We start from the raw sequence: 24,459 nt of genomic DNA, 5'->3' as shown, positions 1-24,459 counted from the left end.
CCTACTCCCCCTGTGATTAGAAATATCAGTGAGTACAAAGGAATACAAGGAATTATTTTTCCCTGTTGCAAGTTTCCTCCCTGCCTGCCCTGGGGTGTGACTTACAGGGCAGAGAGGCTGTAAACCAAGCCCAACCTGCACATACATGGCACATGGGAAGAGCTCAAGAAGCCCAACAGCTGCTCCTTATGGGCATGCAAACATTGCAGCCCCTGACACAAAATGTGCAGATTCATCCGGCGCCAGACAGTGACACGAAGGACATTTCGCCGACAAACGCCAGCAGGGAAGAGCATTCCCTGTATCCTTCATTTGGACAGCAGCGCCGTCGGCCACGCTGCCAGCCGCCGTGTGGGACAGGAGGAGGGGGGCTTCAGGAGATCTTTTCCTCCTATTTTAGCTCACAGGGGATGCTTTAATGCCTGAGGTATCGCGTTTAACACCCCTGGGGCCGCAGTGGCGCAGTCAATCAGCGCGGCGCGGGATGCATCGCTCAGCGCCGGGGCGGATGCCGAGCGCGCCAGCGGAGCCCTTTGCTCAGCGAGGCAGAAATGGGGAGCCCAGCCCTGGTTTCAGAGCTGGCTTGTAGGAGTGTCGGGGGTAGGATGGTCAGGATGGATGGAGATGAGAGATCTCTGAAGCCAGGTCGTGGAACTTGGGATTTATTGCAAAGGGCCTGGGTGCAGGGCCCTGCTGGGAGCTGCCAGCCACAGCTCAGAGCAGGCTGAGAGAGGGAGAGCGAGATAAAGAGAGTGGTAAAGAGGATGAGAGAGCGAGGTTCCCGTTACAATACCATAAATAATCTTCTGTGTTGAATATTCTAATTCTCACTAACCAATCTAGTACAAAATACAAATCCTATAGCATTTACATACAGCCTATAAGAATCATTATATTACCATACTGCCTTACATTTTAAACCCTATAAACTCCTCTTTGGACCCCTTCTGCCAAGCTGGCAGGGTCTGCTCTGACCCTTGGGCCTGTCTGCAAGCAGAGGGTGTTGTTCCATCAAAAGGGGATCACCTTCAGCTGGCCACACCATTGTTTTCCAGTTGTTCAGTAACTGAGGGATCTCAGAGCTTGCTTTCATTTCAATATCACTTATAGTTTCCATATTCTCAAAATCTTTTGCCAGACAATCATATTTATAAGGCTTTCCTGTTTCATCTTCCCCAACACTGGCTTCCACCTCAAACACAGCAAATATCACCCTAAGCCTGAGTGCATAGTGACCTTTAGCTGTGCTTCAGCATCTCCGGCCGGGGAGCTCCCCGCTCCCTCCCAGGGGATGCCGTGGAGCCACACCTTGCTCCCAGCTCCTGGCATGTCCTCGGTGCTGCTCGAATGTCACTGTCCGGGCACATGTGACAGATCAGCCCTCTCATTAGCAGAACGAACTGTTGTTCTTCTGTTGCTCTTATCTATAATTAGCGATTTAGAGGGAGGCAGCAGCCTGTTTCGTCAGGCAGAGACCAGATTTTTGTGCAAGCGCAGAGCCAGCACAGAAGGTTTGGAGCAGCCCTTCTCCAAGGCAGGAGGCTTTGTGAGAAGTGATAAGCAAACACAGGGCTGTGCACAGCCTGTGCACTGAAAAAAAAAAATCAAAAATTAGAAGGGAAGAAGAAAACAAAAAGGAAAAAAAGGAAGCAATAAGGGGATGCCTTAACAAAAGCCTTGTATCTAATTATATCTGTCATTAAAACAAGCCCTGTGGCTTATCATCCATCCAAGCTAAGGGGTGAAGGAACGGGCAACACTGACACTGTGCTATTTCCCTCTGCCTGAACTGCAAATCTTCCTTCAGCTGCATTATTTGTTCATGGCTGGAGGGGCATGTTGCTTTTCTTTGTGCAGTATGTGAACCTACAGGCCTATAGGTCAGTACAAATTATATCATCTCAGCAGTAATGCCCATAGCCTGCGGTGGGAGGAGACCAGTAAACACCACCAGCCCAGCTCATGGACACAGGGATGCTTTTGCTAAGCTCTTCTCACCAAAATGGTCAAGCACAGGAGCAATTCTTTCAGCCCTGCCTTGCCATGAGGTGCTCCCACCTCCTAGATGTGGTTTTCAGGACAGCCAAGGGCTTGTGTTCATTTTCCCAGCCAGAAAGGCTGAAAATGTGTGCTTGGTTTCCTTTCTACTTTGAAGGCTCACTGTGCCCAGTTCTCCCCATTGCTCTCACTGCAGGACTTAGCCAAATCCCATTACCATGCAAAGAAGAAATTTGCTGCTTGTCAGACTGATTGGACTCCTTTTTGTCTTTCCAGTAGGTAATTCAGCAATGTAGGATAAAAGAAAGACATTCCCAGACAAGATTTTTCAAATTCCTCAAAAAGGAATTTCAGATTCCCCAAAGGTTTCTGAAGTTAGTTCAGTACCTGCTGCAAGGACCCTCCTGAGTCCCTAGGACAAAGGGGAACAGTTTTAGACTAAAAGAGGAGAGATTGAAATTAGAAATCAGGAAAAACTTCTTTACTGTGAGGGTACTGAGAATGGGTTGCCCAAAGAAGTTGTGGATGTCCCATTCCTGGAAGTGTTCAAGGCCACTTGGACAGGGCTCAGAGCAACCTGATTTAGTGAGTGGCATCCCTGCCCACGGCAGGGGGGCTGGAATGAGATGTTCTCCAAAGTTCCCTCCAACACAAACCATTCTATGATTTCCTGGATGCTGTTCATCTCAAAAATCCAGGATACAGTCAGAGTTTGGGGTGTCTTGAGCAGCCTGGGGGAAAATGGTGCAGCCAGAGGGTGGTCGCAAACTCACAGCCTATCTCAGGATGCACCAGCTCTGCCCCAGCCTTGCCACTGTCTGCAGTGGCTGTAGACAGATAATTCCCTTTGACTCAGTGTTTAAGCTGTGGACAGCAGAAATCAGGGAGAGAGGTGCCATATTTAGATGGAGATATCAGGAAAAAAAAACCAAAACATTAAGGAAATACCTTCTGTTTCCTCCCTTGTTGTCCTAGTGACCTCCAGCAGCTAAATCTGTATTGCATCCCACTGCTTCCCCATGTATCCAGCCTTGGTTCTGCATCAAAAAGCCTGCACACCTGCAGGAGCCGCTGGAATAAAGGACAACAGAAATCTTGAGGTTTGGGACCTTCCAGCAGCACAGCTGGCAGGGTCTGACAACTCACTGAGGTCCCTCTGCTCTTACCATCATGGCTTTTTGGTGCATGTTTGTGCTTATAGGAACTAGTATTTCGTTTGAAGCACATTTTTAGTGCATGGAGTTGCTTCCTATCAAATTGAAATAAAAACAGAGTAAGTTTCTTTCAATATTTTAGAGAAAAACCTGAACATCTGAACTTAAAATTCAGAACACAAAGAAGAAGAGTCATTATGTTTGTTGTTTTCCAATTCTCATGATTTGGGGGCTGAGGTTTTAGGGCAAAGAATGCTGGAACGGCTGCAGTGCTTCTAGTGTGCACATATTAAAAAGTACATCAGCCCTTTCCTGCCTGTGCAATAGCTGGATTTGTGGAGAGAGAGCCCATTGTTCAAAGCAAAAGCATTGCAAATACCTCACTAAATCCAAATGCAGCAGCACAAGCCCTGCAGAGAACGGGAGAACCTTCTGGTGTTTTTACAGTGGGAACAGAGAAATTACAGCCCTGACTAACCTGGAGGGCTGAGAGGCACCCTAGAGGTGTAAAGTTCTATATATTGTGTATGTCTGTGATGGAGGTGGAGATAACCATCCTCACACCTGGCAGATTAATGCAAAAAGAAAGTTCTTGGCTACATTTTGGAGTTACTTCTTTCTTTGAAAACTGAAAGAACTCAGTTTTCAAAGGGGGGACCCTATGGAAGCTGGTGCAGCTCAAAATATCATATCTCTAAATTCAGAGCAGGGTTTGAAGGCTCTACCAAGGGCTCCCTGGTACATACTGTGGCAGGTCTCACCCTTTTAACCTCTCCTGAAGTGAGCTCCCAGGGGAGAGGCAAAGAGCAGTGGATGTAATTGCTTGTGAGGCACACCCATAGGAAAGTGGTGTGGCCACAGATCAAAAAATGTTGAAATTCCTCAAGTTGGATGTGTGTAGCTCCTCCATGTCCTCTGACTGGCTCGTGTTTGGTGATGGCCTTGCCCAGGGAAGCAGGAATGGGGACATCAGGTCACTGCCAAAGTGTCACTCTCATCCAGGCTCAACCACCCACCTCAGCCACCAAGGAGATGGGAATGTATAGAATATTAATCCCGATGTTTCTGGGTATGTCATGCCTGGCTTCATCTAGCCCTCACTACTAAACCAAAGGCAGCAGCTGTGGCATTTTCACCCCAGAGATACCTTTGGCCGGCTGGATGCTGCAGCTGGGCACTTGGAACAAATCCAGGCAAAGTAGGAACTCAGTTTACCTCTGGTGGAAAAGGTTCAGGCGACAGTGAAGAGAAAAGAGCGGGTTCTATCGTAGCGTCTTAATCCAGAGTTTTATTTCAGGGTGGTAGACCCCTGAATGTGGAAACAGCTCACAATAGAACTCCGGGCCGCATGGTCTCGTGTCCTTTTAAGCCCTGGGGACAGGGGGAGGGGAAGGGACAGGTGAGGGCCAACCAGGTGTGAGGAGGGGAAGGGTCAAGGGATATAGATGCTAGGACAGACCAATGAGCCCGGACCTGAGGGGCATCTTTTGAACTTCTGCCAACCACACGACGCCCTTGCTGGAATGTTAAGATTGACTGACAAGCTCTTAGGCAGGAGGGCAAAAGGGGGATGGGAAAGGTTGGCACACCTGAGGGGGTTGGGATAGGTGAAACAGGAAATCACACTGCAACAGGAATGTCCATGTTTTTTCCCTGAACAGAAAGGGTGTGATGTTAAGTTTTGGGGACCAGGGCGGGGGCTGTGGGGTGCCTCAGTGTGCAGTGCCAGGAGCCCAGCAGAGCCTGTGGGAAGCTGCTGGCCCTGCCCTCCTGCCCGTGGCTCACCGCACACCTCTGTCCCTGTTTCAGATGATCGGGCACGGTCGCTTTTAGACCCATCAGGCAGCACCAGCCTCACACTTCAGCAAGGACGAGGGAGGTGCTCTACACTCTCTGTGAAGGAGCTGTCGGCTCTGTATCTCTCGCAGACAGCTGCTGCTGCCAGCACCAGCCTCGCACAGCCGGTAAGGACCGGGTCCTCCCCGCCCCGCCACCAGCGGCATCCCAGCAATGTCCGCTCTGGCAAGTGGCTGTCAGAGGGTGACAGAGAACCTGTCTGCTTTTGTAAATCTGAAGAAACACCACGTTCGGTTTCTCAAAAGTGACTATTTTCCCCTTGCTGCTTGGAAATGTAAGAAAAATGTGTACAAACACATGCATATACTGCATACTTATTAAATTCCACACACGAAGCACACACACACACACAGCCCTACATCCACTAGCCCGTACACTTTACTCATAATAAGATTCCCCCTTTATTTGCACATTTATATGCACATACAACCATGGAGGGGGAAATAACCTCCATGTATGTACACTACATATGGGAATGGGGATAGCATGGACACATCTGGGTTGCTCTGTACTGGTTATTTATTTATTTATACATATTTATTGTACATATGTACAATACACATATTGTATTTGCTGGGAATGTCCTGACGAAGGCAGGAATGATGAATTTGATTTTATGTTTTTAGAAGGCTAATTTATTACTTTATTATATTATAGAATACTAAACTATATTATACTAAAGAATAAAGAAAGGATACTTACTCAATGCTAAAAAGATAATGAAAACTCCTGACTCTTTCCAGAGTCCTGACATAGCTTGGCCCTGATTGGCCAATGAGTTAAAAAAACTCACACCAGAATTTAATGAAACAATCACCTGTGGGTAAACAATCTCCAAACACATTCCACATGAGCAAAACACAGGAGGAGCAAATGAGATAAGAATTGTTTTCTTTTTCTCTGAGGATTCTCAGCTTCCCAGGAGAAAAATCCTGGGCAAAGGGATTTTATTAGAGAATGTAAATGCCACAGACACACACACACACATATATATATATATAAATATATATATGTCCATATATGCCACATTCAAGCATAACTTTGCAGTGCAACCTGTGCTTCTCTGTTTATATCCCTTAGTCTGGGATCCAGGGATTTAATCCCCTACTCCAGGCTGATCATTGGGCCACAGGATAATACAGGTTATAAGGGTTATGAGGCATATTTTTCCCATTTTCCCAGTTCCACTGGTGATCCAGGAGTGACATGGGATGGGATTTCATATCTGGACCCTTCCTGCTGGCACATTCAGGTATCCCCACACTCTGAACCTTTTATGGGGCCCCTGTTCAGAGATGCAGTCTCTTGAGTGTTACCAGGGAAAGGTCCAGATGAAGCAGAATCCGTTGAAAATAAGTGGAGACCCAATTTAGAAAATTACAGCTGGTTAGACAACCAAGAAATTTTTTTTAAATTTCAAAGCAATAAATTACTCAATTCTAATGCAATTACAAATGTAGGTCAGTTTCATTTTTAAAAATATTTAAGTATAAGGAAAAATAAAGGCTAAATCAAACTTTGGAGAAATCAATGCTAGTTTTGTTTTTCACCCAACTTAAAAAAAAATATCTTTGGGGTTTTGCTTGTTGGCTGAGACATTAGGAAACATATATATGATCAACGTGGAATAAGACTGCTTTCTCAGCTGTACAGAACTGCCAATGAACCAAAGGAGAAAATCACACCTGCATGGTTTTCAGTTCTCTGTAATTGATATACACATTATTACACATAAGTATATAAAAATATACATGCAGATGTGTCTTGCTGTGTAGTTTAATGGCATTTCTCCTCATATCTTTTCCAGAGTACTGTGAAGGACAACTCCATTCACTCTCCCCACAGAGAGAAAAAAAGCAAGGTAGGAAATGTTTAAGATAAGCACTGTTATCTAACCAAATATTTGTGGCCTGTGAGTGTGATCTAAATACCCACACAAGGCAGCCAGGAGCACTTACATACTGAATATAGCTATCAGCTGCTCAGCTGCCCTTCCCCACATTCAGAAGTTATTCACAGATTTAAAAAAAAAACAACAGACAAACCCCTTATTTTGAAAAGTGCATTCCAAGTACATTGGCTCATGCAAAAGATTTGCATTTTTTCACTCGCTGCAAAACATGCTGATTTTGGTGTTCTGAGTGTGGGTTTCTTTTACTAATGTTCAAAACTTATTTTTAGCCAGAACAATCTGTGTGTAACAGAGTGAAATAACACCGTGCACCATTGCTTTGAGCAACAACTAATAATATTCCAGGCATAACTCTGCAGACGTAACTGCACAGGCATGCCAAGGGTCAGCAGATCTGTTTACTGAAAGGAAAGCCACCAGGATTGCTGTCTCTTTTAGACAATGATTAAAGGCTTCAGCTACCTTCCCTGTGGATAAATGCCCAGGCAGTGCAGGTTGCAGGTATTCAGTTCAGTGTTTGGTGCTCAGGATGCACAAACTGAGGAGAAAAATTGCAGGAATGGAGGCTCAGAGGGAGACTGAACAAGCACAGCCCACTCTGTTCACTTCTGTACCAACGCTGCTGTGAATTTGAGATGAGCTCAGTCTGACTAAGTACAAACAGGTCTAACTTTCCTGGCCCCCAGCTATAGGTGTTACCCCACCCTCTGGTCCCTCAGCCTTGCTTTTACTCCTCAGGCAGCATAAATCATGAGGCCTGCTGATTCCAGCAAACCTTAGTTAGCCTCGTGCCTGTGCAAGTCTGCAAGTCAGAAGAGCTTTATTTAAGTCTCCAACTGTGTAAATGTGCATCTACTCTTGTGGAAATGGGGCACACTTCTGAGCGCAACAGAAGAAATCATTAATGAGATGAACATCCTTCCCCAAGCCCTCCCTCCTGAGCAGTGAGGAGGGGCACCCCACAGTGCTACCAAAAGCTCATCATGTTACCTCACTAGCCAATCTCATCAGCTCAGTTTGGCACTTTGGTTCCTTCTCCCCATTTTCTTCCTGAGACCTCTTCACAAATAGCTCCCTGGCTTTCTCCTGGACCCAGATCTTTTGTTCCCTGCAGATCCTCAGCCGGGGACACAGCAGTTCTGGACACTGGCCAGCAGGAGGGAGAAGTTAACTTTTCCCTGACTTTTCTAAGTCAGCCTTATCCTTCTTGTGGTCACTCTCTCTTGGTTACATAGCCCAAATTGGGCACCTCTGTTGTGCTCTAGCTGGGCTGAATCCTGGGAATTATAGACTAACCACCTCACCTGGATTAGAGACCTCGCTTTGCTGTGGAACCAGGGCTAACACCAAGCCGGGCGCGTGTGCAGTGATGTGATGTTTTGGAGTGCTGTGTGCTACTGAACCAAAGGTATGGAGCTAACTGGGAGCATGGATTTCCCCTGTTGGCTTTTCCCTTTGCCCTATTCACTCCATTAACAGCCACGGGGATGGGAGGTGAGAGGTGATGCTGACGTTTAAAACTGTTTCCCCAAAGATGTCAGAGGCTCAGAAATCATCTAAAGTTGCCATCCAGAAAATGGAAGATGACTTGCCTCCCCCTCCAGCCGTTGGCTCAGTCCAGGTCGTTGCTCCAGGGGCTCAGGATCTCAATGCCCTCCCTGTGCCTCCTCCAAAGCAAGCCTTCTCCAAGTTCTACCAGCAGCGCCAGGTGAACGAGCTGAAGAGGCTCTACAGGCACATGCACCCCGAGCTCAGGAAGAACCTGGAAGAAGCTGTGACTGAGGACCTGGCAGAAATGCTTAACACCGAGGATCCCAATGCACAGGCCTCCGTGAACCTGGATAAAGTTCTCCCGGGAGAGGTTCAGTCCATGCGCTGGATTTTTGAGAACTGGGCACTTGACTCCATTGGGGACCATCAAGCCACGAAGAAGCTGACAGAAGAAGAGATCATTCCCACTGGGGATGTGAAAAGCACTTCCCTGAGGTTTGAAAGCCAGTCCATAAATGGATACAACCTGTCAACATCAGCCAAGGTGTTGGAAACAGACCTTGCCAGAGGGGATGTCCGCACTGCCCGGTGGCTCTTTGAAACCCAACCACTGGATGCATTAAATAAACTGTATTCAGATGAAACTGAGGTGCAGGAGGCAGTTCTCAGGGAGCCTGTCCAGGGAGGTGATGTGAAAGGCGCCAAACAGCTCTTTGAAGCACAGTCCTTGGATGCCATAGGACGCTGCTCCTCAGTGGAGGAGAAGAGCATCCTACAGCTCAAGTCAGAAATCCAGGAGCTGAAAGGCGATGTTAAGAAGACTGTCAGGCTCTTCCAAACAGAGCCCCTCTGTGCCATCAGAGACAAAAGTGGGACTATCCATGAAATCAAGTCCGTCTGCCGAGAAGAAATTCAGACCAATGCGGTCCGGACAGCTCGCTGGCTCTTTGAGACCCAGCCCCTGGATACCATCAACAAGGACACTTCCAAAGTGCAGATAATCCGTGGGATTTCACTGGAAGAAATTGGAAGGCCAGATGTCAGTGGAGCAAGGTGGATATTTGAAACTCAGCCTCTGGATGCCATCAGAGAAATCACAGTTGAGGAACAGGACTTCCAGGCTTCGACAGATTTTGTCACAGGCGCGGATGTCACTAAACAACGATTGCTCTTTGAGACCCAGACTCTTGACTCCCTGAAAGGAGAAGCTTCAGAAAGTGTTGTAGCCAAAGAGCAAGTCATTGGAGGTGATGTGAAGTCTACACTCTGGCTCTTCGAAACGCAGCCAATGGAAACCCTGAAAGACAATTTTGAGGTGGGACGTTTGAAGAAAGTAGAGCTTTCAGCAGAGGAGAAGGGAGATGTGAAGCAAAGAAAACATGTCTTTGAGACCTGTCCCCTTGGCAGTATCTCCAAGGCATTTGAGGAAGAAATTCCAGCCACCAGCATGGAAGAGGTAGTGAAAGGGGATGTGAAATCTTTCAAGACCCTGTTTGAGACTCTTCCCTTAGACAGCATTAAGCAGGCTGATGCTGAGCCCGCCACCAAAGAAGAGGAGGAGAAGATTCCAGCTGGCAACGTCAAAGCCAACCAAATCCTGTTTGAGACAACACCCCTGTATGCCATCAAGGATAGCTTTGGCAATTTCCACGAAGTCACCTCTGTAAGCAGAGAGCAGATCATCAGCGGTGACGTCAAGAACTACAAGTGGATGTTTGAAACCAGGCCCCTGGACCAGTTTGATGAAAGCATCAAGAAAGTGGATATAATACGGGGGATCACAAAGCAAGAGGTGGTGGCTGGTGATGTCAGGACAGCCAAGTGGCTCTTTGAAACTCAGCCCATGGATGTCATTCATCTCCAAGCCACGGAAGGGGAGAAGCATCCCTCGGTGAAGAGGGAGATCTCCCAGAAGGGGGATGTGAAGACCTGCCGGTGGCTGTTTGAGACCCAGCCCATGCACACCCTGTACGAGAAGGCTGAGAGGAAGCAGGAGGAGGATGGCAGCGTGCCCCAAGCTGACGTGAAGTCCTACACGTGGATGTTTGAGACTCAGCCCCTGGACTCCCTGAAAGGCCAGGAGGAGCAGTATTTGCAAGTCAGCAAGGCCTACAGTCAGGAGGAATTGCAGGGAGTGGATGTCAAAACTGTCCGGCACCTGTTTGAGACTGAACCCTTGGGCAGCAGCGCTGTCAGCGAAGCTGACAGGAAAAAAACCATGCGGTATTCCAGCCGTGTGGAGTTCCAGTCTGGGGAAGTGTCCAGAGTGAAAGAGTTCTTTGAAGCCAAGCCCTTGGACACAGCCACAAAGCCAAAATCCCAGAAGGATGCTGGAACAATTGAAGCTGGGTCTGTGCACAAGTTCACGTGGCTCTTTGAGAACTACCCCATGGACACCCTGAAGGACAACTCTGAGGGCATCCAGGAAATTCCTCCTGAAAAGGATGCCAAGGGGGGAGATGTTGGGGGAAAAAGGTTTGTATTTGAGACCTATTCCCTTGACCAAATCCATGACAAAGTGGATGAGACAGAACTCCAGAAGATCCAGAAAGACACCATGAGCAAAGCTAACGTCAAGTCCTGCACAATGCTCTTTGAAAGCCAACCTTTATACGCTATCCAGGACAAAGAGGGGGGATACCATGAGGTCACTTCAGTGCAGAAAGAAGAAATCATGAAAGGTGACATGAAAGGTGCCCGGTGGTTGTTTGAAACTAAGCCCCTGGATCAGATCAAGAAGGAAGAAGAGGTGTTTGTGATTAGGGCTGTCACCCAAGAGGACATCAAGAAGGGAGATGTCCAGACTGCACGGTGGAGGTTTGAGACAGAGCCTCTTGACTCCTTCTCAGGGGGAAAGCTGTCTGTGCCCAGAACAGTGGATGATGTGCAGAAGGGAGACGTTCAGTCCAACAAGCAGCTCTTTGAGTCCCAGCAAGTGGGCCAGAAGAAGTACGTGAGGATGGTGAGCGTCAGTGACGTGCAGCGGGGTGATGTGAGGACATCCACTTGGCTCTTTGAGAACCATCCCGTGGACTCCCTGTACGGGGACGCAGAGAGAAGCTCATCCATGAGCACAGTGCAGAGAGAGGACAGCCAGAAAGGGGATGTAAAACGCTGCACCTGGTTGTTTGAAACCCAGCCCATGGACACCCTTAAGGACACAGAGGTGACGGCCAGCGCTGGGGCCCAAGAAGAGATCCCTCGTGCAGATGTGAAAAGCACAACGTGGCTCTTTGAGAGCACGCCCCTAGATAAATTTGGTGCTTCTGAAGGTAGCATAGAAATAGAACAGAAAGAAAGAACCATGAAGGAGACTTTAGAGACTCTCTGCACATGCCAGGCTATCAAGCATGATGGGATCCTCATTGAAGCTAATGATATGGAGAGTGTGAAGATGGTGAAGTACCAGCTCAGCAGCCCAGGAGCACCAGAGATCCTGAAAGAGGAGATTGTGGGAGGCCACTTGCAAAGGATTATGCTGCAGCTCCTGCACAGGACCAATGTGGAAGCACAGAGCATGCTGGTGGAGGAGGACAGAGAGGGCAAGATCAAAGTAAGCCCATTGCAACTGCTGGACCAGAGTGAAGCTGTTAAAGGCAAAGAGGACTTGAGCGGAGATGTAGCCAAGGCCTTGCAGGGTCTCCTCAGTCAAGATGCTTCCATCAAAAAGGGGATGGTCCTACAAGAGACAAAGTCAGGATCACTGAAGATGACTCTCTACTCCCTCCAGTTCCATTCTGTCCAGCAGAAAGTCGTCAAGGGGGATGTGAAGTCAACAATTGGGAACTTGTTGGCTTCTTCTCAGGAGCAGAAAGCAGCAGCCACCATCAAGCGCGAGGACAACGAGAAGGGAAATGTCCAACTTTTTGCGAGCTGCATTGAGAAGGGAGACCTCAGCTATCTGAAGAATCTCCAGCAGGAGTCAGAGATACAATCCCTCATCTCTTCCCAAGCAGAGGAGGAGGCGGCAGATGAGAGCGGCCCGCGGGTTGTGCAGGGGGCTAACATACATGTCTTGACAAATAAAGAACAAATGGAGAAAGTAATTGCAGGAGGCGAGCCAGGGGCTATGGAGGGAGCAAAAAAGGGATTTGTATGTGAAAGCGTGGGCAGAGAGGGTGTGTTAGAGAGAGAGGCTGTGCATGCAGCAGGTGTGGCAGGCACCACTGTGCAATGTCTTGGGAAGCCCCTGCCCACAGCAATGGGAAAGGAAGAAGTTCTGTCCGGAGGGCTTAAGGTGACTACAAAGTCAATCCAAAGGGTTGCAGATGCCAGCAAGAAGGCAGAGAAAGAAGATGCCACCACTGCCCCTTTGAAGGAACCAAGATCTATGATACAAGGCACATTTCCAACACAAGTGACAGCTCAGAGGGCAGAAGTGGATGGCAAACAGCAGAGTGTGGTGCCTGGCGAAGCCAGCCAGACTCAGACAGAAGAAAAGGCTCTGGGGACTGATCTCCAGGCTGCAATGCAAAGCCTGAGGCTGGCAACAGCAGAAGCAAAAAACATTCAGCACCACGTTCAGAGCAAGTTCCAGAGGAACAGGGAGGAGGTCCACACAGCCTGCAGGCAGCAGACAGTCAGCTCACAGGGGACCATGACCCTTCAATCGACCGTACACCAGCAGGACTCCTCATCCACCAAGCAGGAGAGCAGCAGCACTGCCACCAGGACCACCACCACTAGAGTCCAGGAGGCATCCAAGACCCACACAAGCATGTCCCAGAAGAGCATAGCATCACACAAAAAGGTCAGTGCTTCTGAGGAAGTACAGGGACGACAACTATTGAGCCAGGAAATCCAAGTTGTGCCCAGTAGAGATTTTAGCATTAAGGATGGCCTTTATACTGCCACACCCGTGAAAACCTATGTAAACCCTTGTGTTGAGTCTGATTACAAAGAGCAATCAGAGCAAGAAGAAAGAGATGTTGGTGTCAGAGGGGATGTGCAGACAGCTATCAGAGCACTGCAAAGTGCCGCCACAGAACAGCGCCTGGTAGAAAAGGAGGATGTTGTCCGAGGTAATTTAAAAGCCACACTTCAGTCGCTGGAAAAGTCTAATGTTAATGTCTCCAGAGGGGATTTTAAAGCTGCTATGATATACAGAAATGCAGGGCAGTCCTATTCTGTGTGTAAAAAGAAAAATGAGACTCAACTCGCTAGTAAGGAGACTGCTGTAGTGGCTTCAGGGTCACAGGCTGATAATGACTTTCCTCCTCCTCCCTCAGTTGCTGTGATGAAAGCAGAGCATTGCCCACCCTCAACTAAAGCAGCAAGAGAAGGTGCCCTTCCATTACCCACCAGCAAAGATGAAGCCCCAGGATGTTCTGCACTACTCCAGACCCCTCTTCCTTCTCTCCCTTCTCTGTCCTGTAAACCCAGTGACCAGAGTCCTGCAGAGAAGCCCAGGACTCCTCCAAAACCAGAAACTACTGTCTCACCCAAGAAAAAACCTGTTCCCCCTCCAAAACCTGAGCACCTCTTACATGAGCCTCATTCTGCCTCTGCAAATTACAGCACAAGCAGATCAACAAAACCCATTCCTCCACCCCTGCCTCCAAAACCCTCAGGCCTGAGGGATATCAACAAGCCAAGGCCTTCCCCCATAGAGCTGGGATTAAGCTGCATGGAAGTTCTTGAACAATCAGGCTATGAGGAGGTTCAAACAAAATGCTGCAATTCAGAGACATCTGTGAAGAAGTCTGTCACAGTTCAGGGTATAAACCCTGAGAGAAAGATGCCAAAATACACTGCCAAAACCCCTCTCCAAATAGCAGAAGAAAGGTACAAGGCCAGCAAAGCAGGACAAGGAAAAGTAGAACCAGACAGTGCTAAGACCTCAAAGCCAATGAAAAATGGAGTGGTTGGTTTTGAAGTCAAGCAGGGAATGATGAGTGATAAAGCAGCTGCTCCAAGGAGATGCCCAGGCGAGGTGACTCAAAGGCAGACAGAGCTGTGCCGAGAGGAGAAGGGGTGCTCCTCGCTGTCACCTCCAGCCTGCCCTGGCAGAGCACAGGCACAGGATGTGCCGGGACAAACTGAGCCAAGCACCTCCTCTGTGGGTCACAACAGCCCTCCAAAAAGAGGAGATGGCACTGCACAAAATGCCTCATCCAAGGTGGAAAGGGAAAGTGTGTCTAATTCTTATGGATCGTGGGATAGTCAGAGAGTCGTGCAGCAGGTGCATGAGAGGAGGCAAACGTCTCATTCAATGTCCTTCCATCAGCAGTCAATGAACTCCTCCTTTGAGGAGCACCAGCAGGGAAACAGCAGGCAACTGAAATGTCCTGACAGGGAGGCAGAGACACCTGCCCAGGAGAAGCCAGTGGTTGTTATGAGAGAAAAAAAAATGAGAGAAACAGAAGATGAGCGTCGGAAAAGGTTGTCAGTACACAAGGAGGAGATCATGAAAGGCAATGTCAAGGAGGCTATGGAGATCTTTGAGAACCTCAGGAGACAGGAGCAGCTGCAAGAGATCTTGACCCGAGTGAGGGAGTTTGAGGAGGAGACAAGCAAAGTGGATGTGAAAGCTCTCAAGAGCTTCTTTGAGAAGGTCCCTGAGTGGGTTGTGCAGCAGAAGGCCAAGCACCAGGACAAGGCTGGGGCAAAGGGGGACGCTGACAGTGTCTCCTCAGTGGATCTGGTTTTTGAGGACCTGGAGCGAGCAAGTGCTGAGATTCTGCACCTGAAGGAGCAGACACTCGCCCGCATCCAGGACATCGAGGAGGCCATCAAGAAAGCTATTTATTCCGTTTCCAATCTCAAGTCTGAGTCAGACATTGCTGGGCTCTCAGGGCTGTTCAAGGAGTCTCTGGGGAGCACCCAAAGCTCCGTGAGCAGCAGCAATATCCGTAAGATCAGCATTGTTTCAAGCAAAGCCAGGCAAGAGGAAGTCATGCTGGAGACAGGGGAAGCAGCATCTGTGGAAAGTGCAAAGGTGGCAGAAAAGACAGAGGCAGCCAGGGCAGAGCTGGAGGTCCCCCGCCTTGTTCAGTCCCGAGTCAGCTCTCCCTCCTCACCTTCCTACATCTCCATCGAGTCTGCTGCCAGGAAACCAGCAGAATCACCCAGGACAGCACATTCCCCCCGGGATGGCCCCTCACCAGACTGTCTTGACTCTCCAGGAAAGAGGGAGGCTTCTGCTCAGAACAGCTTCAGCTCCTATAACCACCCCTCAGCAGGGTCTGCTGGGCACGACACGAAACCCTCAGAGAAGAGATCAGACCCTGTCCAAACAAAAGCTGGGCTGAGCTCCATGAAACAGCACACACTTGGCAACGCCAACCATCCAACCAGTGACAAAGAGAAGGGTTCTCTGGACACCTCCAAGGACAGCTGCCACTGTGGGATGAAAGGCAGCTTTTCAGAATACCGCTCCCTGAACACCCCCAGCCCACAAAATCCACGGAGGCAGAAAAGCATCTTGGAGCTGCAGACAGGGCCTGACGGGTCCAAGCTCTACGGAGCCACCCGGACTGTCATGGAGCAGTATGAGGAAATGGACCAGTTTGGAAACAAAATCATCACTTCCTCCACCACAGTCACCAAGCAATCCGAGACACAAACGTCCTCCAAGCGTGATGTGGGGTCTCACCCCCAGTATGAGGTCTCTGCCTCACCTGTGTTTCACAGGTACTTGAAGAGCCCAGGTGAAGACTTCCACACCAATGGGAGTTTTCAGGAGCCAGGAGTGGTCTTTGTCACCTTTGGCAACTCCAAGCCAAAGAAATAGGAGATTCTGCAGAACAAGAGAGAACTGTATAAGACAAAAGAGAAAGGCCACAATAAACATTTCTCCTGTTTTATCCACATTACATACAGGGATTTACCTGCACCCTAAGGACTTCTCAGGGTCATCGTCTTGGTGTTTGCACACAGACAGGACAAGTGCAGCCTGCCTTGACACTGGAGAACAGCCCTCACCTGGCCAACCCAACAGACTTGGTGCTGCACCACAACCCAGAGTCCTGGCACTGTTAGAAGCACAAGGGGAAAATCCATCCATGGGCACCTTAGGGTACTTCCCCCTAGAATGTTTGGTGAGGGTGGGTGGAGGTGTTGGATCGGGCTTCTCTGAACTACTGCCGAAGGAAGGATCAATTAAAGAACAATCAATCTGGTCACTGGCAAACAAACACTTTTATGGTACCTTCTTTTTCTAAGAAGGGCATCCTCCACACACACACATATATATATACACACAAGCTCATATTGATGGGTGGGTTGGATAGGTTTTCTCTTAGACAGTAAGAAAAGAAAAGGAAAAAAAATATTGAGTTGTTGTCACTCTTGGACTTGGGGGAGTTATTTATCAGTTTGTTTTTCAGTTCCTGGAAAGTGTTTGATGATACTGGAAATTGTAAAGCTAAGACCTACAGCTACTATCAATGCCATTCCCCCAAAAAAAGATGCTATAAATGATTCTTGAGCCAGAATGGTTACTGCTTTCTTTTCTTTATTTCTAGAATTGTAATTTATTATTCAGTATACACAAACCCTTTAGTTTAGATTTTCCATGCTTTCCTACATGTTTACTGTTTAAATTCATTTTGAGACTTTGTAAAGGAATTTTTCTTATTATGACTTTGTTTTGTACATTCTCAACACAAGATTTTAGATCTTTTGTGGCTTTTTTTTTTTAACTTCTATTGCTGCGTTCTGACGGTAAACTTTACCTCTAAAAATACTTTGGTCTGGTTGAGTTTCTTTTGTTCAGTGCTTCTTTCTTCTGAAAATACCTGGAAATCATCTCTCGATGGACCAGTTTGAATCACATATTGAGAGCACTCTGAGTCACTGAAGGGATTTGTTGTACATCTGCTTTATGCTGTGTGTGGATCATCAGCCCTGCAGCAAAGAGTGTTCATACTCTGATCTGAAAAATGAGTCCAGGGTGATACAGACCCCCCAGTCCAGGACTCTGGGTAGGATTGGTACACAGGAAAGGTCTGGACACTTGTGTGTATCCCTTTCCCCATGGAGAAGGCAGCTGAGGTGTTGGACCCCCACCAGCCTTATGAGGAGGAGAAGCTCTTCCTCACTGCTGTGCCTCAACTCACCCCACACTGAGCTCAGGGGTGGGAAGGTGGCAAGGAGTTCTCTCCAGGTGTGGGGGGAATGTGAGGAGCCCATGGAGGGACCGGATTGTTTCTCACAGAATGACAGCATACCCCGAGTTGGAGGGGATCCTCAAGGACCACTGAGTCCAGCTTCAGACCCTGCACAAGAAATCCCCAAAAATCCCATCATGTAGTGAGAGCATTGTCCAAACACTTCTCGAGCTCAGGCTGGTGCTGTGATCACTTCCCTGGGCACCTGTTCCAGTGCCCAGCTGGAAACAGGGAAAGAACCTTTTCCTGACATCCAAGATAAATCTGGGGAAAGAACATTTTCCTGACATCCAAAATAAATCTCCCCTGATGCAATTTCAGGCCATTCCCTCAGTTCCTGTCACTGGTCACACAGAGGGGAGATCAGTGTCTGCCCCTCCTCATCACAAGGAAGTTATAACTGCAATGAAGTCTCCCTTCAGTCTCTTCTGCTCCAGGCTGAACTGACCAAAAGTGTCTGTGACGGTGTTCGCAGGGGTCCGAGGATGAGGGAAGAGATGAGAATGTTGACTCCATGTTTCAGAAGGCTTGATTTATTATTTTATGATACATATTATATTAAAACAATACTAAAAGAATAGAAGAAAGGATTTCATCAGAAGGCTAGCTAAGAATAGAAAAATAATTATAAAAAAGGCTGGTGACTGACTGACACAGTCTGGACAGCCAGACTGTGATTGGCCATTAATTAGAAACAACCACATGAGACCAATCACAGATCCACCTGTTGCATTCCACAGCAGCAGATAACCATTGTTTACATTTTGTTCCTGAGGCCTCTCAGCTTCTCGGGAGGAAAAATCCTAAGGAAAGGATTTTTCATAAAAGAGGTCTGTGACAAGTGTCCTCAGCTGCTCCTCACACAGCTTCTCCTCGAGGCCCTTCACCTTCTTTGTTGCCCTCCTTTGGACATTCTCTAATAGTTTCATGTCCTTCTTGTATTGTGGTGACCACAATACAATAAGGTGACCACAATAAAACTGCCCACAGGACTCCAAGTGAGGCTGTGGAGCTGTGTCCCACAGCCTGGCTCAGACTTAGACTGCCAGCCTCTGGGTCTGACTGGAGCTCTTCTGACTGATCTACAGTCAGACACCTCGTCCCTCAGTCCATCAGCTTATCTGAGAATCAGACACTAATCTCATTTAAAAAAATAAATTGTTACAGTTAATGTTTGTCCTTTTTCCTCTGAGGAAAAAGAGCCCACAGTAATGGATTAGGAGCAGAACACTGGAGAGGAAGGGACAGTTCAGAGTCTCCCACTCCACATCTCTAAGCCCGTAGTTAGGTTTTAAATAGCAGCTGTCATCTTGCATTATGAACACCTTGTTTGAGGTGTTCCAGATCACATTGGAGTTCTGCTTCCTCCCCAGAAAAGAGGCTATGCATACCAGAATGCACTGATTTACACCTAGAACCCTGTGAATTTGAAAGACATGCCAAAAGAAGAACAGGGACATCATTTTCAGTTCCACACTGAAGGCTGAGCTGGAAGAGCAGATCATCATAAACTGAGCAGATCTATTTTCAGGCAATCAGAAAACAATAACTACTTAGACCTTCCTAATTCCTTTAGTAGGACCAGTTGTAAAAATAAGGGAGACTTAGTTATCTGGAGATCATCTTTTTTCAACACTCCTTTCTTCTTCCTGTTTGTTTCCATCTCAGCTTCCATCACTCATTTGTTTCATTTCTCTTGAAGGACAGCTGTGGAGCAATTTTAGTAAGCTGCAAACAGGTTATTTGGGTAATGAAAATTACTCCACATAAACTCAAATAAATCCTGATATCCCGCACTACCACTGCTTAAAAATGCCAATCCTATTGTTTGTGTTTCTGGTTTTACAGGATTTCTAAATGTCTCAAAGAGCCATTTATGAGGCTAAAATAATTTAAGACATGTTTCTTTCATGGTATTTCCATCAGCTAGGAACTGAAATATGATGAGGAGACAGATGCTGCATTATTTCAGCACCATACATGGCTCCTTGAGACACTGAAAGAGCTGGAGAGAAAAAATAAATGCAAAGATTTAAAACTCAAACATAAGCTGGAGGATCAGTTCACATTCCCTGCTCTTCAGACTCTGCAATAATAAACCAGCAGAGCACATACAAACTTTCAGATCCCAAATGAGCTGTCACAGATTTTCTGTGATTTTGGGGTACAAGACATGACATTGTTCACTGTTCTTTGCCCTGGTGGGTCTCTGCATTCTTACACAGCAGATATTTTCAAAAGTAAGCAGGATGGGAGAGTTATCTGGACCAGGAGGCAGAGGACAGTTGGTATTGTCAGAACTGTACCTCCTTGAGGGGTCAGAGGACAAGTTCAGCTCCAGGTTTGGCTCTTTTGCAGCAGTGGACAGGAAACAGGCTTCATTTGAAATGCCCACCAAAGGCACTGCCCTTCCCAGCTCTGTCAGTCACTGGCCTCCCTGAGAGCACTCAGCCTTCAGTCTGAAGGATTCCTGCTCACCATGGAATCACAGAATCATTAAGGCTGGGAAAGCTCCCTAAGACCATGGAGTCCAACCATTTAATGTGCCACTAAATCCTGTCCCCAGGTGCCACATCTACACACCTTTCAAATCCCTCCAGGCATGGTGGCTCCACCACTGCCCTGCACAGCCTGTTCTGATGCCTGACAAACCTTTCTGTGACCAACACCCAATCTAAACCTCCCCTGGCACAACTTGAGGCCATTTTCCTTTGGTCCTATCACTTTCTACTTGGGAGAAGAGACAACCCCCACCAGGCTGCACACTCCTGTCAGGGAGCTGAAGAGGGGGAGAAGGTGCCCCTTGAGCCTCCCCAGCTCCCTCAGCTGCTCCTCACAAGCCCTGTGCTCCTGACCCTTCCCCAGCTTCTCCCCTTATCAATAACACAGGCATTTTCAGGCTGACCTCCACTGCTATATAAAGGTTTTAATTCACACAAGGGAAAAAAAGGCAACAACTGATAAGCCATAATCCAGCTGTAACTTTCAGCACTGCAGTAATCAGCAGTGTGCTGGAAGAGCCTTCCAGGAACACCCTGTAAATGCTTTCCACAGAAGCCTTAGGATAATTTCCTTTCCCACAGTGCCATTCAATTGCCTCTAATCACCCCTCTATCTTCCAGACCATTGACAAGTACCCCTCTGAAGAGCAGGAGTGTTTGCCACGTGTCAGACAAGGACCATTGAGAATAAACCCCCCTGTGAAAGAGACCAGTATCCCCTATAAAAGGTTACCCCACTTTGGAAGGACACTCCAGGAGTTCAGACATCCATTCCCAGTTCAGAGGAGAGATCCTGCTTGTTGGCTAAACAGCTCTGCTTCCTTCTTTGCTCATGATTAAAGCAAAGCATATTTTTTCTTACATAACACAGACATGTTAAGTTGCTCTTCTCTGCCAGGGCACAGATCTTGTGCTGGGTGAGAGCTCATCACCAGCAGAGGAAGTTCTGCAGTCACATTGGTGAAATTCACCTTGCAAGCAGATCTGTTTTGTACAACTACATGGGCCTGTTTCAGGGTAGATGTTTTAGATTCTTTAGAATCTTTAGATTCCCTTAACTGGACCTCCACTGAGAACAGTGGGAGTTTAGACACCCATTATTTCTGTATTCACTTACACACCTATGGTCTGCTCTCTGCAAAGGACTGGAAGAGCAGAGGGGTGCTGGGATCATTTCAGACTGAAGGAAAGACAGGGATTTTGTTTACATGTTTCCTTCTAGAAGGAAGAAAGAAACCTCAAGATGTTAAACTCATCTTCTTGAAAGTGCTGTCACAGGAAAATAAAGATGATTCGGCCTTAATGGTATGTTCAGACAAATGGAAGTTAAAAAGTTAAGAAGTTAAAAATTGGTTCTCCAGGTGTCTGTTGCAAGTAAAAGACAAGGTTTTGTTCATGTCCACTCATCTCTTGAGATACAGAAACATCTTTCCTGTTTCATAGAAACACAGAGCCAGAGAATGTTTTAGGTTGGAAGGGATCTTAAAGATCATCTAATTTCAAAGCCCTGCCATGGGCAGGGACACTTTCCAGTGGATCAGGTTGCTCAGGGTCCATCCAATCTGGCCTTGAACATTCCCAGGGAAGGGGCACCCACAGCTTCTCTGGATGCCAACTTGTTTACTCTGGTCACAGCTCAAATCTGGCCATCAGCCACTCCACAAGAGGGCAGAAAGTGAACTTGCCTTTTCTCTGAGCTGAAAATCCTGCAAACCAGGGTAGGAACATATGGGGGGGAGGGGGAAGAAGAATCAGAGAGCCCCAGCAAAACCGTGGCAAATAAGCTCCCTACAAAGAGGCAGAGTTGTCCCAATGTGAGGGAGTGTCAGTATGTGGCATTCACATTCTCTGATAAAACCCCTTCACCCAGGCTTTTTCTCCTGGGAAGCTGAGAAGCCTCAGAAAAAAGGAAAACAATTCTTATCTCATTTGTTTCTCCTGTGTTGTGCTCATGTGGAATGTGTTTGGAGATTGTTTACCCACAGGTGATTGTTTCATTGGATTCTGCTGTGAGTTGTTTTCACTCTTTGGCCAATCAGGGCCAAGCTGTGTCAGGACTCTGGAAAGAGTCAGGAGTTTTCATTATTATCTTTTTAGCATTCAGTAAGTATCCTTTCTGTATTCTTTAGTATAGTTTAGTATAGCATTCTTTAATATAATACAGTATTATAAAGTAATAAATTAGCCTTCTGAGGACATGGAGTCAGATTCATCATTCCTGCTTTTGTCAGGACATTCCCTGCAAATACAATATCAGTACTTAGAGCATTGATCTGTCAGAGTTAGGCTGGGCCCAGCTGTGTTCCTTCTGGGGTTTTGGAATTTCAGATTAACCCACCAGCTGAGCCTCTGCTTTGCACCACAGTGAGGGGTGCACAGAGACATCCCCACTGCCACCTGCCTGCTCTGGCTCACTTGACCATGATGGAGCTATTTCTACAGCTGGGCTGATAGCCAAAATATTTTTTTTCCCCTCTTTCTCTCTCCACTACTGTGGCTGGTGCTGGAAATGAGTTTCAGAGAGATTCTCTGGGCTTCTCACATAAAGAGGTGTTTGGGGAATCAGGCTGTGGCACACAACACAATCCAGAGAGTAAACACAGGGGAGTAAACCACCAGATCCATGGAGCTGTGGAAGGTTTACACTGAAATGAGCTGCCTTTCCAGGGCTTAGACCATGTCTGTGTGAGCAGCCATGAGATACCAGTGATTCCAGGAGTTTTTGAGTCAGAGCAACATTTCTCACCTCCCTCAAGGTTTTTAAATAATTCAACTGAATGAATCATTTACTCCCAATCAAACAAACATACTTTTTCTCATCAGAGATATGAGGGTGTAATGTCTTTCTGTTCTGACTGAAAATCAACACTGACCCATCCAAGATGACAGGCAATTTGAGGCAGACAGGAATCTCAACTCTCCCAACAGATCTCCAAGAGAACAACAAGAAAACTCAACGCAAGCAGGAGATTCAGTAAATTACCTTGCAGATGCACTTCCAGCTGGTCATGATTCAGTTATTTAACCTCTCTCCTTCCTCAGCCCATGCTGAAAGAAATGTGTGCCTCCTGCCTGAAGCCTGTCTACCCCATGGAGCGTGTGGGCACTGACAAGCTCTGTGTGCACCGCTCGTGTTTCTGCTGCCGCGTCTGCGGGAGGAAGCTGAGGTGAGTGGTCAGAGCATTTATTTCTAAGGGATGCCCAGGAAGTTCCCATCAAATTTGTCCAAGGGTAATTCTGACAGAGCAGGACTCGGGAAATGAGGAAAAGGGCCAGGCAGTTTCCCTGATTCCATCAGCCTCTGCATCAGTGGAGGCTGAAGTCTGCCCACCTCAAGCCTGCAGATGCCTCTGGATCAGGAATCTGCATGGCTGGTGGTGCAAGGGTGAGCTGGAACTACAATAAATGTTCACAGTTTGGGAATACTGACAGGAGATGTAGTTGGAGGAGTTCATTTGGGTGCCTCCTATGTTCGTAGAATCATTAAGGTTGGAAAAGGCCTCTAAGATCATTGAGTCCAGCTGTTGTTCTAGTATTTCTCTAGAATCCCATAATGATATTATCAGACTTCTCAAGTCCATACCTCTTCGGTGTAGTCTCATGGCTGTAGATCTTCACTGACTCCTTCTTCTGCATGCTGTTCTCTCTCAGACCAGGGCTCCTCCAAGGCTCTCCCTGACTCACTAACCCGCCCCCTTTTATCCCAGTTATCTCCATTGGTCACAGCTGCAGCCCAATTAAGGACATCACAGCTGCAGCCCATCAAGGACAACCGGGACCTCTGGGGAAAAGCCTCTATACAGATATTTAAATACAAAACATTTCCTCTACTATATCCAACCATTTACCCAGCACTGTCCAGCACCAAATCACATTCCCAAGCTTTACATCAAGCCAGGTAGGTTGGAAGGCACCTCTGGAAGCTTCCACCCAGTCTTCCCAGGCCCAAGGAAGGCAGGAGCTCAGGAACATGGCCAGGAGAGGTGTAAATGGCTTCAAAGCTGGAGGTTACACAATCTCAGTTGGGGCCCCCTTTGAACATCTGAACACCAGTGAAAATGGCTTTTCTTGCATCTCATCACAATTCCCTGTGCCACAACTTGTTCCCATTGTCTCTCATCCTGTCACTGCCCCTCTCCAAGAGCACTCCTGCCCTGTCTTTTCTATAACCTCCCACAAAATAGACACACACACCCATGAGCTTTTCTCTCCTAACCTTCTCCTGGCTAACCCAGCTCTCAGCCTCTCCTCAGGTCACACAGGTCCCTCACCACTTTAGTGGCTTTTTGCTGGATTCCTTCCAGTACAGCAATTTTTTTTGCTGTGAGGAGCCCAAAACTGGATGAAGTACTCCACATGGAATCCTACAAAAGTCAAATATAGAGGAACATTCACTTCTCTTTGCCATGCAGCTCAGGACCATTGGCTTCCCTATC

At 47.5% G+C, this 24,459-nt stretch overlaps 1 protein-coding gene across 2 annotated transcripts in view; it reads left to right on the top strand.

The window, feature by feature from the left end:
- XIRP1 (xin actin binding repeat containing 1) overlaps nt 1-16,144 on the top strand; it is a 35,501-nt gene extending 19,357 nt beyond the window's left edge. The window contains exons 5-7 of one of the 2 annotated variants that reach the window (XM_066556682.1): nt 4,962-5,116; nt 6,817-6,870; nt 8,456-16,144. In XM_066556682.1, coding sequence (XP_066412779.1) covers nt 4,962-5,116; nt 6,817-6,870; nt 8,456-16,144 — 7,898 coding nt within the window. Of the gene's footprint in view, nt 1-4,961; nt 5,117-5,162; nt 5,193-6,816; nt 6,871-8,455 lie in introns of those variants that run through there. The other variant, XM_066556766.1, reaches the window with a different exon arrangement.
- Nucleotides 16,145-24,459: the final 8,315 nt, after the last annotated feature.

This window comes from Molothrus aeneus, chromosome 1, assembly GCF_037042795.1.
Source record: "Molothrus aeneus isolate 106 chromosome 1, BPBGC_Maene_1.0, whole genome shotgun sequence".
Classification (NCBI taxonomy): Eukaryota; Metazoa; Chordata; class Aves; order Passeriformes; family Icteridae; genus Molothrus; species Molothrus aeneus.
This window is presented reverse-complemented; position numbering and strand designations above follow the sequence as displayed.